Raw genomic sequence first — 15,055 nt, 5'->3', positions numbered from 1 at the left:
TAGAGGCGCGAGAATTGATAGCCCTGCAAGCCAGGACAATGGGGTTGAGAGAACGATCTTTATACCTACGCGCCTGCGACATCCGCCTCTCGACTCTGCGGCATACCTGTCCCAGCACCCAGGTACCACACACAAAAGAAGAGCATGGGCTGGACCACAGCGACGACTATCAGTCTGCAGGCTAGTCGCGGCGCAGCTCCGGAAACCCTACTGATGAAAGGTGTGATTGGGAGCACATGAGACGAACTTCTTGGCAGGCAGTGTTGCCGAGCAAACATGCTGTACCGCCATCAACTACCTAAACCTCATCCGGAGGGTGATAAGGATGGCACCACAGTGCTGGGGTAGACGCTTGGGTGACAAGCTTCAATACAAGCCTTGTCTGCTCAACGAGGGGCACAGCTTCTTGTGCAACATGTCTACTTGCGGTTTCCCGTACGGTGTCCTATTCACCAGCGCTGTCAAACCCTGGCAGGTACCTGTTGTACAACATTTGTCAAAGGCACACGTTTAGTTTGCCTGAGAGACCTCGCACAGCACGCGACCATGGTATGGGGCGTCAGGCGTTCCAGCTCGCTTAAGGTGCGATTTGGCATTGAGACAAGCCTCAATAGCGTTGGAGTAAGCAGCTATCGCGGAGTCCTGGCACGCGCTAAGCATTTCTCGGCAGGTGGATCCAAGCTGCAATCCATCATAACCCATCACAGCAGATTCCACTATCGTGGGCTTGCCAGGGATGACGCGACGGGTGCTGTCCGAGTTGGACGCACTTCTAGAATGCCTTCTAGCGCGCGCGGGTACCAGGGTGGTATCGCCACACCTCCTGGAACGCACAATGCATCCAAACTCTGGTAGGAGGATTGAGTCGAGACGGCCCAGCTGGCAACGACTTTCGCGATGCGTGCCCTCCGGTGCCTCTTCGGTCGGTGGCGAGACAGGCGGGCAATTAGAGCAACAGTCCCCCATTACTTTCCGCACTGATGGAGTTATTTCACAGGTAATCTACGCAATCTAATTTGCGAGCTGAATCGCTGGATCGCGCTGCAGGGTTTTGGTTGGATTCGAGAGTCTGCAAACGACAGTGGCGACTCGTATATTGTTCTCAGTCGGTGGCACAAGACTGGCACCCAACCAATCAAGTGGAAGATGCTGGAGGCACAAAGACCGAAGTGCTATGTGATGACCCGAGCATCATCCTAGGTGATCTTTCGGGCAGGTGCGTGTATTCCAAGGCGTGATACTTGCACATGTGATCCATCTCGCGAGCGTAAGGGTTGTATCTTTGTCGGGCTTTGTGCACTGATAAGGCTAGATGTTGGTCACGACATCCAATGGAGCGTTGTTCTAGAAAATGTCAGGCGCATAGACGCGGTAAGCATACGCCTCGTTGAAGCTACTGGGAGCTTGACTAGACAACCCAAGAAGCCACTGCACTAGGCGCATTGACGCAAGACCAACGGGCCGACCTTATCAAGGATAGAAGAAAACTTCGGCCTTTGCGGCGTGATATGTGCAAAAGTTCAAGTCTGCGAAATGGAGCTTGCGTGGGGGGTTGACCTAGTCAAGTATCAGACTCTGGGCTTGTCGCATCGTCGAATGGATACACACAATCTTATAGATCCCCGACCAAAGATGCATCCATTGTCATGAGCATAATTCCATATTGCATTACCAATTCGCAAGCGTTTTCCCATTCGGTATGCACATACGCAAGACAAAGGTTTGACGTTTCTTCGACGCGATTTGCTATCCGAACCCGAGCATTACGGCGTCGTGGTGGTCGTGGAGGTGCGCTCGACAAGCTATTACAGATAGACGACATATTGCCCCATGTACCCAACCCGAGGGCGTCTTAGCCAGGTCCGATTTTGGGCATGTCGTGATGTTCGCTTAGTCCACTCAGATACTTGTTGAGTTCCTCCACCTTCTCCTTGTGTGTCTTCACTCCTTCCTTCTTCAATCTCTCTTCCAGCCTCTTCCTTCGCATCTCGTCGTGTCGCCTTTCAGCTTCCGTCTTCTGTCTACCGCCGGCCTCTCGTATCGATCTCTCTGCAGTCTCGGGCGACATTGAACGGTCGGCTGTGCCCGAAGGTGAGTTGCGCGCGTCATCGTCGATAGTTGATCGTTTCGCGACGTCGATGGGTGTGTGCTCAGTGGTTTTTGTAGATTCGGTGGTCTTTGGCTTCTTCTTCTTCTTCTTTTTGTCGACGCCGCCGCCGCCTTTGAGTTTCAGGGCGCCGCCACTGGCCGCTGTGTATTCCGAAGACGGCATCGTTGTGGCGCGACAATGAGTGGTTGGTAGGTAGCGCTGGGTTGAGCGCGAGCCTGATCAACAGGTTCGCACGTGACACTAAAAAGTGGGGCGAGTACCTAGGTCCTGCATGAACATCGACAAACATGCATCTGAAGCTCCATGGGCCGCCACGGAAAATACTGTGGTAGACTTTTGACCTTGAATGAAGCTCTCCGCAACCGATTCTTGCGTATCTACGACAAAATCTCACCCAGCATTCCATGGAGTCCTAAGGAACGGCCGACCCAATCTACTGGCAAGGTTCCAAGGTTGCTTCACAGCTACAAGATTATCTCCAACGAGCTAGAAATTGTGATTTGAACAACAATTGCCAGTACTGTCAATGCGATAACCGCCCATGTGGAATATTATAGCGAGGAAAAGGTGATGCACACGCCACCTGCCTGGTTTTACAGCTGGTTCAACCGGACTACGTCCTGTCGTATGCGGCAGCATGGGCATGTTTCGAAAGAACGACCAACTGCTCGCATTTTGCGATGTTTGCTTCGATATCCTTGTCATATACCCGCACAACGACTCAATGTACTCGACAGCTATTCAACACATCCACATGTACATAATCTTGGAAATTAAGAGCCGGAAAGACAGATGAAATGAGATCCGAAATGACAAATGAGATGATGAGACGTTATCTTGGTATTCTGAAAGGGGATATATCGGAATAATGAGTCGGCGCCGGAGATAGGAGTATGTAGTCTTTCATCCCTTGCTCGAAGGCAAAGACACTAGTAGAAAGAGAGATGACGAGAACCATGTAGTGAGTGGGATGCACATCTGATGAAGAAGTATGGGCTTGAAAAAGGGCAGTTGTGTATGGGCTCAAGGTCTCATTGTAAATCAGAGAACTATCTAGTAGTCTCAATGCCTTCCAAGGTTCCAAGGTTCTCTTCTATCATTGATCGGACTCAGATAACAAAGTGTTCTTCTGCCTACCTAGGTCTGTTATCTATCACAATTCGTTTAGAACAAGCTCATATTAGGAAGTAGAAGAGTTGTCTTATCCTGGCGTCGGGGGTATGCAAGTACATTATCTACCTTAGCAGCCTAACAATCTAGAACTCTGTGGGTGTCTTAGGGGGGAAGCTCTCTCCTTAGATGGTACACCGGCTCCTTCCTATGCACAAAATAAGTACACCATGCCTACCTTGGGGGGTATCCTTGATGTTTCTGGGTTGTTGTTTTCACACAATAGCGCCTGAAGTTGCCTTCGCGGTGTGGACCAAAAAAGAGTATCTCAAGCCCAACCCGCCAAAAACTACTTGTAGTCTACTACACACAGTAGCAGACTCCATCTAATCATCTCGACCAGCACGAGACTCGAACTCGCAACCTTGCGCTTAGGAGGCGCACGCGCTACCATTGCGCCAACCGGCCAGTTGCCATGAAGCTTATTTGTGGTTGAAAAGAATTATATACCTGTGAGACCGCAACCTAAGCTTTGAGTAAACTTGGAAGCCTGGCGTCTGGTGCTGTAAAGCCTCCATGCGATAGATGTGGATGGTTGCTTCGCTGGCAATTATGAAATCTTTGCAGACGGAGTGGAGGACGGTAGTGGGTATCTTTTCCAAGGTTGGGCCGAGAATTTCAAGCAAAGCCGAAACGAGTTTTTCTGTATCTTAATCTGAAGTACTGATGCGCTCCAATGCAAGGCTGTAACCCGGCCGATTCCAAGGACGTCTGTCACTGTGTTTGCGCGATGGCCACGACAACATATAGCGTTGCACACGGCTTGATAAGATTAGACAGCAATGACGCGATCGCAATTTTTGGCAACCTAAGCCCCTTGTGGCCCGGTAGCAGAGCCAGTCATGTAATACTAGTCCCCGTTTCACATCCAGAGTACCGCTCGCTTACAAAACAACGATATCATCGTGGGGTATAGAAGTCGTCATAATCTTGGAATTCTTTGTGCGAATTCACTACCTGGGTACTTTGGATCGTTGATCTCCGGCAAGCATCGGCGACCGCCCATTGCAGCAACTACCCCTGTCTCCGTGACACACAAGCAAAAGCTGCCCGAGAAAGAATTGTGAGACCGAAACAAAAGAAAACAAAAAACACAACATCAACAGCCATGGTACGCAGAGGAAGCTCTCGTCTAGTCTAGGCTAAGAGCGTTGGGATGGTGGCTGATTTGGGAGTGGTATTAGGTGCACGCCGATTCATCAAATTTCGCCGATGGAATGAGTAAGAAGGAGGTTTATGCACAAGTGCTTGAACAAGCGAGAGCGTTGTTTGATGGGCAAAGGAATTGGGTGAGTTGTATCAGTTGTAAGAGAAAATAGGGCCTCGATGCTAATATTGTCCAGGTTTGGTGCGTTCATGTTTTTCTCCAACAGCCTTACTGCAGCATCTCTAATATATCATGAAACAGTAATTTCTCAAACACAGCATCACTCCTGTGGCACGCATATCACTCTTTGCCTTCTCCATCCTCTGCAGTTAACTGGGCGGGCTTCTACTTCACATCGCCTACAAATTCGGCACAACTCCTGCTGGGCCCATTCCAGGGACAAGTAGCATGTCAGGTCATCAACTTCGGTCGTGGGGTGTGCGGAACTGCAGCAAAAGAGGCAAAGACGCAGTTAGTGGAAGATGTCGAGAAATTCCCAGGACACATTGCGTGTGATGGGGCGAGTCGGAGTGAAATTGTTGTTCCAATTGTACAAGCCGGGAGGGTATGTGGTAACTCTTTGATCTTGGAGGGTTGGTATGCTGACGCAATCGCAGGTTGTGGCAATTATTGACATAGATTGTGCGGAACTCAATGGCTTCGATGCAGAGGACCAAGAAGCTTTAGAAGAGTTGGCCGAGTTATTGGCGCGGTCGTGCGATTTCTGAAGTATAAGCACGAGCGACAATGATCGTCACAAGACCAGCATGAGTTGTTGAACATTGTAGAGCGACCGGAATTCTTGTATACTTTTGCGTGTCGACACTGTAGGCCAATTGCACTGTTGGTATATCCTCAGCAGAAAGCGGCAGTCATGCAGACAGACATCACGATTACTCTCACGTAATGCGGACTGAATTCGAAGAGAGAATGCCATTGTTTTTTGGACAATTAGAAGTAGTCATCAACTCATTCACGTCATGAACATATCCGCAGCCAGATTACCGCGAAAAGGGACAAGACTAAAGCAAAGATGCAGCCCAACAGTATCTGGTAATGAGACAGTGAGAAGAGAAGGAACATTAGCACACCATACACCCCCAGTAACCCCACAACGATGAACCAACACCATTATGCACTCCCTAGTGATCCAAAACGCCCGCCTGCAGACGACAAATGTAGCGCCGAGCCTGATGGCATGCTGTGCGACGAAGAATTGACTGAGACAAGAAACGAAGCGACAATGAAAGTCGTGTCCCATGACGCCATGCTAAAACCCCCGGAATGAGGATGGAGGATCAGAAACTAAAAATCCAGGGACATTTTTCATGACTTTGGGCGGGAGATGGCGTTGCCTAGGCTCCCAACACGACCACTGGTTTTCCGTACAGCAGATTTGCCATCGGTGCTCCGTCGCGAAGGGCTCGATCGGATCTTGCCCATGTTGATGCTGCCACTGCCGCTCTTCTCCTTTGGTGTCTTTGGCCGGATGCCAGCCGGTGCCGTGTTCTCGAGGTCGCTCTCTTCACCGAAGCCGAAAGAGGTGTGTGTTACAGAGGTCTGGATGACAGATGTGGTGCTGAAAGCGCGGCGCTGTTTGTCCTTGAGGGTCGGCGAACGCTGAGGGGAGCGTGACGAGGTACGCCGCGCAATCTGGCGGAGATGGAATTCCTCGTCCGACTCACCATCGAAGCGTGTGATGTCTGCTCTGACCTCCGTATGCGACTTGGTGAAGGGCTCGTTCTCGTCGATGCGCTGTGGTGACCGGCCGTTACCGTAGAGCTTGCTAGTCTTTCGCGGTTGTCCCGGTGTCGGCGCAGGTAGGTTGTCTTCTAATACTCCAATATGGCCCGAGTTGCTTCGCTCGTTCGACTCGATCTCACCGAGCGCAGCACGCTTGGAGGATCCGTTGGGCGGTGTGAAGGTTTGCCCGTTGCTAGCAAGGCGCTGCTTGTGCGGTGACTTGGTAGGCGTTGATGGCATCATCTGCGCGTACTTGGCCTTGATGGTGTCCTCGAACCACCACTCTCGGAAAGTGCCCTGGTTGAGGTGGAGCCAGTGCTGCTGGGGACCGACAACCATGCCCGGGCGCATGAAGCGCATATATGCGATGATCTCGTTGGCGGTGAAGCCGTGCTTGTAGATGAGGTACGCTCCAATGAGGCAGCCGGTCCGTCCCAGTCCAGCTTTGCAGTGAACTGCGATACCGCGCTTCTGCACCGTAATCATCTCGTGTGCGAGGTTGACGAACTTGCGCACGAGCGACAGTGGTGGACACGTGCCGTCGTCAAAGATCATGTTCAAGTGCTGGATGCCGAGCTTGGTGAAGTACGAAGAGGAGTACAGCTCCGAGTTCAATCGTACAACGAGACCGACGTTGCGCGCGCAAAAGTGCGAGAGGACGTTCTTGAAGGGACCGGGGAGTCCAGATCGCTGGATCTCGGCGATGTTGGATGGTAGCGTCGCGTACAGCGGTGAGGAAGTTGGGATCTCGTGTGTGGGTTGCTGTTGGGGTGAGGCGAAGGCCAGAAAGTTGGGAGTGACCCAGTTGAAGTCGCCCATGTCCACGCGCTCAAACTTCTCATATCTAGGACGGTTAGCATGTGCTGTTACGAGAAGCGCGCGGCGCAGACGTACTCCTCGAGGCTGAAGTCTTTCAGACCGCAGAGGCCTTCTTCCTTGGCCTTCCATACACCGTAGATGACGTCCTGGATGTTCAGGACGTAGTCAGCCTGGCTGTAGCCGGCATCGCGAAAGGGCATGCAAGGCGGGTCCATCTGGGCAATGGGCGCCAGAGCAAGATGAGGTGGCCATGACTGGATGAGCACCATGTAGCATGCGAGAATGCAGGCAGCGTTTGCGCGACCTAGGCATGTTAATTTGTGCAATGGAGTGAAGTAGGTGGAGTGCTCTCACTCCTCGAGTCGGCGCTGCTCCAGAAGACGACAGCGCGGTCCTCGTTGGCTGGGTCGCCCAAAACTTCATGCAACTGCACGGCGAAGCGGTAGAGGTGACCAATGTGCAGTGGGCCGAAGTCGCCGTGGAAGGCATTGTACAGAAGCGTCTTGTCGATGCTGAAGTAGACAGGAGGCGGCGCCTTGGGCCCTGTGGTAGTAGGACCAACTTGAGCGCGCGATGACCGCTTCGAAGGCGACTGGCTCTGCTTGGGGTATGGGAATGGCGTGTTGGCATCGGGCGGGCTTGTGTACGATGCCAGATAGAGTCGGTCTTGGATGTACTAGGGGATCTCGATCAGAAAGTGTTCGGTAGGTGCTTTGTTTTGGTGTGTTGTGGTGCTCACCTCAATCACCTGACCATAGCTGGTCGTGGATGCGCGAGACATCTTGGCTACTCGATCGCGTGGTGAAGCCATGGGGAAGAGGAAGGTGCGACCCGCAAGTGTTGACGACAGCTGGGGGAAGGACGGAATGCCGACTTGGGACGAAAGCGGCGATGTCGGCAGCGCAGAGCAGAGGAAGATGCGTTGTCGTTGGAGAGCTGGTCGCGGAGGTGCCGTCTGCGCCTGCTTGTCCTGCTGCGGTCGGAGTAAGGAATAACAGTAAAGATGTGTGACGGGCGGATGGTTGGAGGTTTAAGCACATCCTCGATGTTGTTGTTGTTTACAGAGGCACGGACCACCCCGCTAGTTCCACTCCGCGGTTTCGGGATGCCCGTCAACGCCATCATAACAACTCTAGACGGCTGGTCCAAGCACCACAACAACACTGCAACTGGTGAGGCCCTCCCTGTTGTTTACCCTACGCATGGCCGATACGTGACCTGGTACACATATTGCCGTTTGCCAGCATCTCCTATTCCGCCGGCTACGACTCTGTCTGATTCCGTCTCTTAGGAAACCAGCATCGTCAAGACTTGAACCTGCAGCTGTCGTCGTGTCTGCATGACCTCACAGGGTCCAATTCATGGGGCTTCCAGAGGCTGCCTGCATCTTGATTGCTGCAGTAATCGCGGACAATTTGCGCGACCTGCACTAGAGCCCGTCGCCATCGCGATCGCCTCACCGCATACGTCCGCCCATCTTACCCTTTGTCATTTCTTTTGTGCTACCCTGGCAGTTCACGCTCAGTAGTTGTCGTGCAGACTCCGCAGAGTTGAAGCCCTGCTCTCAGAGATATCCTTGGCGACCCACATATCCTGTGCGTTGCAGAGTAGGGGTGGGCCGCGGCCGTGCGTTGTGAAGCCTCGTCCTAACAACTCAAGGGTACAATGATCCGACGAGGTAGAACAGAGGGATGGCTCAAGGAGCCCATCGACGTCCTGCCTACATGGGCTGCATTCAATGGTGTCGAGTTCAATGGTGTCAAAGTTGGCCCGCTACCAGGCTATGAGGACAGAGGATCAACCGTCATCGCCGACGAGAAGCTCCAAGGAGGCGTCGCTCAGCCTATGCTCGTTGTGCCAAAGGAGCTGATCATATCTTGCCAGAACATTGAACTCATCGCAAAATCAGATCACCATCTCCGAGAACTCCTCGATGCGCTTGGGGATTTTGGGAGGGTGTGACAGCCCCTTTAAAGAATCGAAAATTCCACAACACTAACGTAGTACAGACGACAAGGGGCGCCATAATTACATTTCTACTCCTACAAGCAACCATTTGCTGCCCTGAGACAAAGGGAGTTGGCGTTCTAAATCCTCTCACGGAATACATCAAGTTTCTTCCAGATGAACTGCTTCCCACATTCTGGACCGAGGAAGAACGGGAGCTTTTAGTTGGAACCACGCTCAAACCCGCTGTTAGCGCGAAATTGAATAGTCTGCTGCGCGAGTTTGAGAACTTGCGAACTGCGACAGAGTCAATCAGCTGGTGTAGAAAATACTGGTGGGACGAAGACAACGGCATGCTGGACTTCGATGACTGGATGCGTGTCGATGCCATGTACCGGTCTAGAGCTCTGGAGTTTCCAGGTACTGGCGACTGTATGGTGCCCTGCGTTGATATGGCAAACCATGCATCGGGAGATGCGACAGCTGCCTTGTACGAGACTGACGGCAACGGAAATGGGTTGTTACTACTTCGAGAGGGCAAACATGTCGAGCCTGGCGAAGAGGTTACGATCACGTAGGTCATCTCAACTAATTACACGAAATTCGCTCACCAGATCAGGTACGGGGATGACAAAGGCGCATGTGAGAATATCTTTTCGTACGGGTTTATCGAGGATACAATGACTTCTGCGAAAGTCATATTTCTGGACCTCGATATCCCAGACGACGACCCCCTCAGGCCTGCAAAGATTTATGTTTCAAAGGTTGCACCAAGCTTCCGCATCTTTGAGAAGGACGGCAACATAGAGTGGGAAAGCGACTTCGTATGGCTTGTCGTAGTTAACGAAGAAGATGGCTTAGACTTCAAGATCAGACAGACAACGGACGGCGAGAGAGAAATCCAATCTTTTTGGAATGAGAAAGAACTCGACACGGTCAGATTACGGGAACTCCTTGAACAGGACTCAGCATGGGATATCTTCCAACTGCGTGCCACGGTACTTCTGCAAAACCGGGTTGAGGCGCAGATCGATGCACTCAAGGAATCAAAGGGCGCTAGACGGGAGAGTACCATGCGGGACATGCCGTGGAGACTTGCGGAGCGACTTCGAAGTCTTGAGCTAGACATGCTCGAGCGTGCTGCATCCACACTTGACAGCCAGAAAGCCAAGCTCCTAGACACGGAAGCTGTAATACATTATCTTGGTTTAAACGAGGGAGGAGAGGACGAGGAAGAGGACTTCTCTTGAATACAAAGACCCCACATGGCAGATGAGGTCATATACCGTTGCGGAACCTATCCAATTTACTGCCTCCCCACGCGCCCTGTATCCGCGACGGAAGCAGCGCGTCTAAGGTAGAAGATCAATAGAAGCATCGGCTCTCCGCCATTCATATCACGCCTCTTAATCATCTAACGTACACGTTTCTCTAACAATTAGCGCCCAAACATGTGGAAATCAACAAGGCAGGCCAACATGCATGACGCAGTTGGGTGACTTTTGTCGTGCTCTGTGCGGCCCATGTGGCTCAGACGGCTCACGCGGCCGCCCTCCCGAACAGCCACTGTTGGGGTTATCCAACATCCAAACCGTCAACCTTGTACGCAGGGCCTGGTAAATCATCAATCACAGACACGCGAGCTGCGAGGATAGTTCTGCTCGAGTCTAGGAGAATTGATGTGCAGAACGGGTTCGACCTTGGCTGCGATAAGCGGCGCGCCGCCTTGTCCACATTGGCCCGCCCCTGGTCAATAGAACCAGCTTTTAAGCCTATCATGACAGAACGCAGACTGCGCGTTCCGTGTCGACAAGGACATTGATCACCTCCCGTCTTCTGGAATGTGCCACATAGAGTGCGCCATTGGGTGGTAGTCATACGGGCACCTAATATTGCGGCTGTTGGCGAATGGCAGCCTGCTGAGCTGCCCTAGCAGACAATACTCATCCGGCTAAGACAGGCGCAATATTTGGTCGCTGCATAGGCCTAGAGCATCTTACAATCAACAGAGTGATGGGTGGCTCAATCACAGCATTCGGGCCGACGTCCAAGCATGATCTGAGCGTGGGTGTTCATAGTCGCTGAAGCCACCACCCCGCAGAAAACCCTAGTCATCGTCGTGAGAGGCCGTTGAGGAGTGCCGAGAACGCCCGTCGTAATTCTGACAAGCAGGCACGCTGATCGCAACGAGGCAAGCTTTTAAGGTTTAGTGGCCAGTGACGGACGAGAAAGTGTCGGCGAAGATGTGCTGCTCGTGTTTTCCCTTGTGGGATGGCGCCTTCGCCCCGCAGCGCGCCCACAAATTCCCCAGAAAAAGACTAAGCCAGGGTGGCCGGTGGCAGCTTACATCTGCCAGGCCGTCCCCATTTCTTCCGTCTACCCTTTCCACCCGTGCAGCCTAGACATCCGCCCTGACTGTTGCTGCTTCATTATCGTACAGTCACGTCGTTACACGCCTGGCGGTCAGAGCCACAAACTCCACCGAAGATACGCCAACGACACTCGAATGCCGGAGCACCGGATGACAGAACGTGACACGACCTATCAGTGACCGCCCGTTGGGCCTCGGATGAAAACTACCCTACCACCAACGACGCGCAGCGAACAACGCCCAAAATGCCCGGAATACTACCCATGAAGGTGATCAAGGTCGGCTCAAGCTGCCAGAGCCGCATCGCCCAAGCCTGCGACCGATGCCGCTCAAAGAAAATACGATGCGACGGCATCCGCCCCAGCTGCACGCAATGTACCAATGTCGGATTCGAGTGTAAGACGAGTGACAAGCTCAGCCGCCGTGCATTCCCCAGGGGATACACCGAGTCGTTGGAAGAGCGAGTCCGGGTATTGGAAGCAGAGGTCCGCGACCTGAAGGATCTGCTTGACGAAAAGGACGAGAAGATTGATATGCTCTCACGCATGCACGCGCGCTCTCCAACAGCATTCCCAGCTGCTAGGCGACCTTCTATGCATTCGCCGGGTTCCTCGGAGGTTCGAGAGGAACCGCAAGAAAAAGATGACACATTCAAGGTGCAGCAGGCACCGCTTCTGCTTGACGACTTGAACAAAGATTCGTATTTCGTAGGCAGCTCGAGTGGACGGACACTTGTTGGTATGACTCACAATTATCGACGCTGCATGCAGTACATCTAACACTTCACAGAGGCCTTTAAGCAAAAAGCACAGGAGACAGGTAGACTATCCACAGACATCAACTCGAGCGCTTTCTTCGGCGCTGGAGTGCGGCAAACTTGCACTCATCCCAAGCGCGTGGTTTCATTTAAAGCTCCTCCCCGTCTGGTCTCGGATCAGATGATCAACATCTTCTTCCAAGAATGGGCACCCTTGTTTCCGATTCTCCATCGCCCAACATTCTTGTCGCTCTACGAACAATATGTGGCCAGTCCCGATACCACGACTGACAAGAAGTCGATTGCACAACTCAACTTAGTTTTCGGAATTGCCGCGCTATCCAGCGATGTACGTATGTCTCACAACACATGCGAGCCGCCGACTGACTTTGCAAAGCCCCGCGACGGTCAAGACGTCGAGTCATTTGAAGCTCAATGGCAGAGCGCTATTGAAAGCTTTTTGATGGAAAATGACGTCGCAACGCTGCAATGCCTCGCCCTTGCCCAAATCTTCTGCCTGCTGAGGGCTGACTATTCTCGCGTGCTCAAGTACAAGGGATTGGCCGTCGGCCTGTCCCAACGTCTTGGCTTGCATCAGTCACAAAAGCGCTTCGCGCTTGATGCACTGACGAGCGAAACACGAAAGAAGCTGTTCTGGTCCTTGTACACGGTCGACTGGTAAGCATGCTTCTGCCGAACCCTGCCGCTGCATTACTGACCGTTCCTAGCCTCTCTGCTGCACACCTCGGACTACCGAAGCTGATCCGTGAGGAAGATGTGCACTGCGAGTATCCGGTAGATGCCGACGACGAATACGTCACCGAGAAGGGGTTCCTGCCGACCCTGCCCGGCGAGTACACTAAGCTCTCCAGCGCACTGGCTCTCTTCCGCCTGTCGCGCATCTTGTCCAAGGTCCTGACGGAGCTCTATCCCGGATCTGCATCACATGACATCTCGTTCCGTACTATTGCTTCGCTGTGCGACGACTTGGAAGACTGGCAGAGTAACCTTGCGCCACACCTCAAGCTGACGTTTGCGCAAGACAAGCCAAGTACCAATGTCACCAGCAGCAGATCCCCTGTTCTGGTATGTGAATCCTGATTCCACGTGGATTTTGGTAATACTGACATGACTAGTCTCTCGCCTACCATCACATTAGGGCGTTGGTTTACCGCCCAGCCGTCGTTGCCAATCTTGGCGACAAGGGCTCGTCAGCCGTCGTAGCCGTGGGTGATGCCTGCAAGCATATGGTGCAGATTGTCGAACTCCTCGACGAGCGCAAGCTGAGCTTCTCCTTCTGCCTTAATCGCAACGAGGTACTTGTACAAGCTGGCTTTGGACTACTCTTCCAGAGCCTGACATTTGCTCGCGAGGGCAAGTTGATCAAGGACAGCAACCGACTCGTGTGCTCCGTCATGGACATGCTTGAGCGTGGAAATGCTGCAGGCTATGCCGAGTTCCGTCGTGTGGGTTGTGGCATCGTGGCTGTTCCTCGTGTGGAGCAAATGCCAGCCCCATCACTGTCACGACACAACTCAGAGAGCAACATGGGGGCGCCTTTGGATACCTTCCGCGCTACTCAAAAATCGCTCAAGGCTCTTGCTGCTCGCTTTTCACCGAGCGCCACGAAGGCTGCTCGACTAGATCAAGAACCGCGTCGCGCAACTCTGCCTGCCCTCTCGCCTAGTGTAGGCGTACATGCCAACCCTTCGTCGACAAGCTTATCGTCCATTCGATCCGAGCCTCATGTTGCTCGTTCGGAGCCTACATTGAGCCCGTTGTCACATCACGCATCTTTCTCGATGACGAACAAGCGTCGCCCAAGCCAGCCAACTCCACACCAGCAGCAACAGCAACAGCAACAACAACAACAACAACAACAACAACAACAGGCGCAACGCAACATTGACTATCTGTCGTTCGCCCATGACCCACTAGCTGGCTATGCACTACAACACAACCAAGGTATCAAGACCGAGGTCTCATCATCCGACTGGGAGCGCCTCCTTTCTTCGCTAGACAATGGCCAGACAAACATTTACGACACAATCTACGGTGGACCACCAGCAGATGCCCTCGTTGATGTTGCACCCCAGTCAGACAGTACCGACAGCAATGTCACTTGGTCACCAAACGTCTGGAACTGGAGCAGCTACAGCTCAGAGGCCCCACCACCTCAAAGCGTGCTCAGTTTCAGCGATGAGAGCTTGACCAGTGGAGAAGAGTTTAGTGCCGGTCCATGTGACTATGGATCCACGCCCGGCAGCGATAGACTCTACCCTGGTATCATGATTCCAGGCGACTATGACAGCACAGCAAGTCTTTCAGGCCTGGATCCTGTTTATTGCGGGCTGTAAATTGGTAGCTCAACGATATCACGATGATATGATGGGTGTATATACAGAGAAGAGGTGTCTGGCGTATAGGATATCAGCTAGGGTGACATGGTTGGCTACTTTTGAGATACCACGCTTCTTGCACGAGCGAGAGAGATGACTATGAAACGGGACAGGGAATAGTTTCTTATTTTTTTGCTCTCTTGGATATGCGCATATAGCTTTGCTAATTTGAACACTTTGCCATGCACAATCTTCTGTTCTCGCACGTTCGTCTGGACCATGATCATCTTCTCAAGCGGTCAAGAAGCATAACCGGCAACATCCGTTGGAACCTACATCGGATGAATGGAAGTAACTTTCCACATTCCAGCCACAAACATCAACCGCACACCCCCGCATCCCGGCTAGCGTACTAGCACGGCAGAAAAAGACCCACATGGTTCGCACGTGGAGATTATGCGGGGTGGCCCTTTCCTGGGGAGTGGGGACCCTCAAGGGTTTTGCGATCGAGCCATGGGCGGATAATGTCATTAAGGGAGATGCAAACAGCCGGTGTGGCGTAGCGCTAGGGGTGCATGGAGGGTAGAGCTGAGTGTAATGGAAGACATGCGCCACGTAATAGAACGCCCATGGAGCCAGGCTTGTCATGATG

General features: G+C 52.6%; 4 protein-coding genes across 4 annotated transcripts; 3 read left to right on the top strand and 1 right to left on the bottom strand.

Moving 5' to 3' along the window:
* Positions 1–4,388: 4,388 nt before the first annotated feature.
* On the top strand, positions 4,389–5,155 carry ACET3X_002422 (uncharacterized protein; the record flags this gene model as incomplete). The annotated part of the gene is made up of 5 exons (XM_069449163.1): positions 4,389–4,391; positions 4,465–4,569; positions 4,624–4,628; positions 4,689–4,992; positions 5,045–5,155. The coding sequence occupies 5 exons, from the start codon at positions 4,389–4,391 to the stop codon at positions 5,153–5,155; spliced, it is 528 nt and encodes a 175-aa protein (XP_069308969.1).
* A 234-nt stretch (positions 5,156–5,389) lies between these two features.
* On the bottom strand, positions 5,390–8,005 carry ACET3X_002421 (uncharacterized protein). Its single transcript, XM_069449162.1, has 4 exons — positions 7,729–8,005; positions 7,344–7,665; positions 7,065–7,293; positions 5,390–7,014 (listed from the first exon to the last, which is right to left on the bottom strand). The coding sequence occupies exons 1-4, from the start codon at positions 7,798–7,800 to the stop codon at positions 5,754–5,756; spliced, it is 1,884 nt and encodes a 627-aa protein (XP_069308968.1). The 5' UTR covers positions 7,801–8,005; the 3' UTR covers positions 5,390–5,753.
* Positions 8,006–8,654: 649 nt separating this feature from the next.
* On the top strand, positions 8,655–10,186 carry ACET3X_002420 (uncharacterized protein; the record flags this gene model as incomplete). The annotated part of the gene is made up of 3 exons (XM_069449161.1): positions 8,655–8,945; positions 8,999–9,510; positions 9,556–10,186. The coding sequence occupies 3 exons, from the start codon at positions 8,655–8,657 to the stop codon at positions 10,184–10,186; spliced, it is 1,434 nt and encodes a 477-aa protein (XP_069308967.1).
* A 1,115-nt stretch (positions 10,187–11,301) lies between these two features.
* ACET3X_002419 (uncharacterized protein) lies at positions 11,302–14,645 on the top strand. Its single transcript, XM_069449160.1, has 5 exons — positions 11,302–12,045; positions 12,097–12,413; positions 12,462–12,742; positions 12,793–13,150; positions 13,201–14,645. Exons 1-5 carry the CDS (start codon positions 11,553–11,555, stop codon positions 14,419–14,421), a joined length of 2,670 nt encoding a protein of 889 aa, XP_069308966.1. The 5' UTR covers positions 11,302–11,552; the 3' UTR covers positions 14,422–14,645.
* Positions 14,646–15,055: the final 410 nt, after the last annotated feature.

The sequence above is a fragment of the Alternaria dauci genome, chromosome 2, assembly GCF_042100115.1.
Source record: "Alternaria dauci strain A2016 chromosome 2, whole genome shotgun sequence".
NCBI lineage: Eukaryota > Fungi > Ascomycota > Dothideomycetes > Pleosporales > Pleosporaceae > Alternaria > Alternaria dauci.
This window is presented reverse-complemented; position numbering and strand designations above follow the sequence as displayed.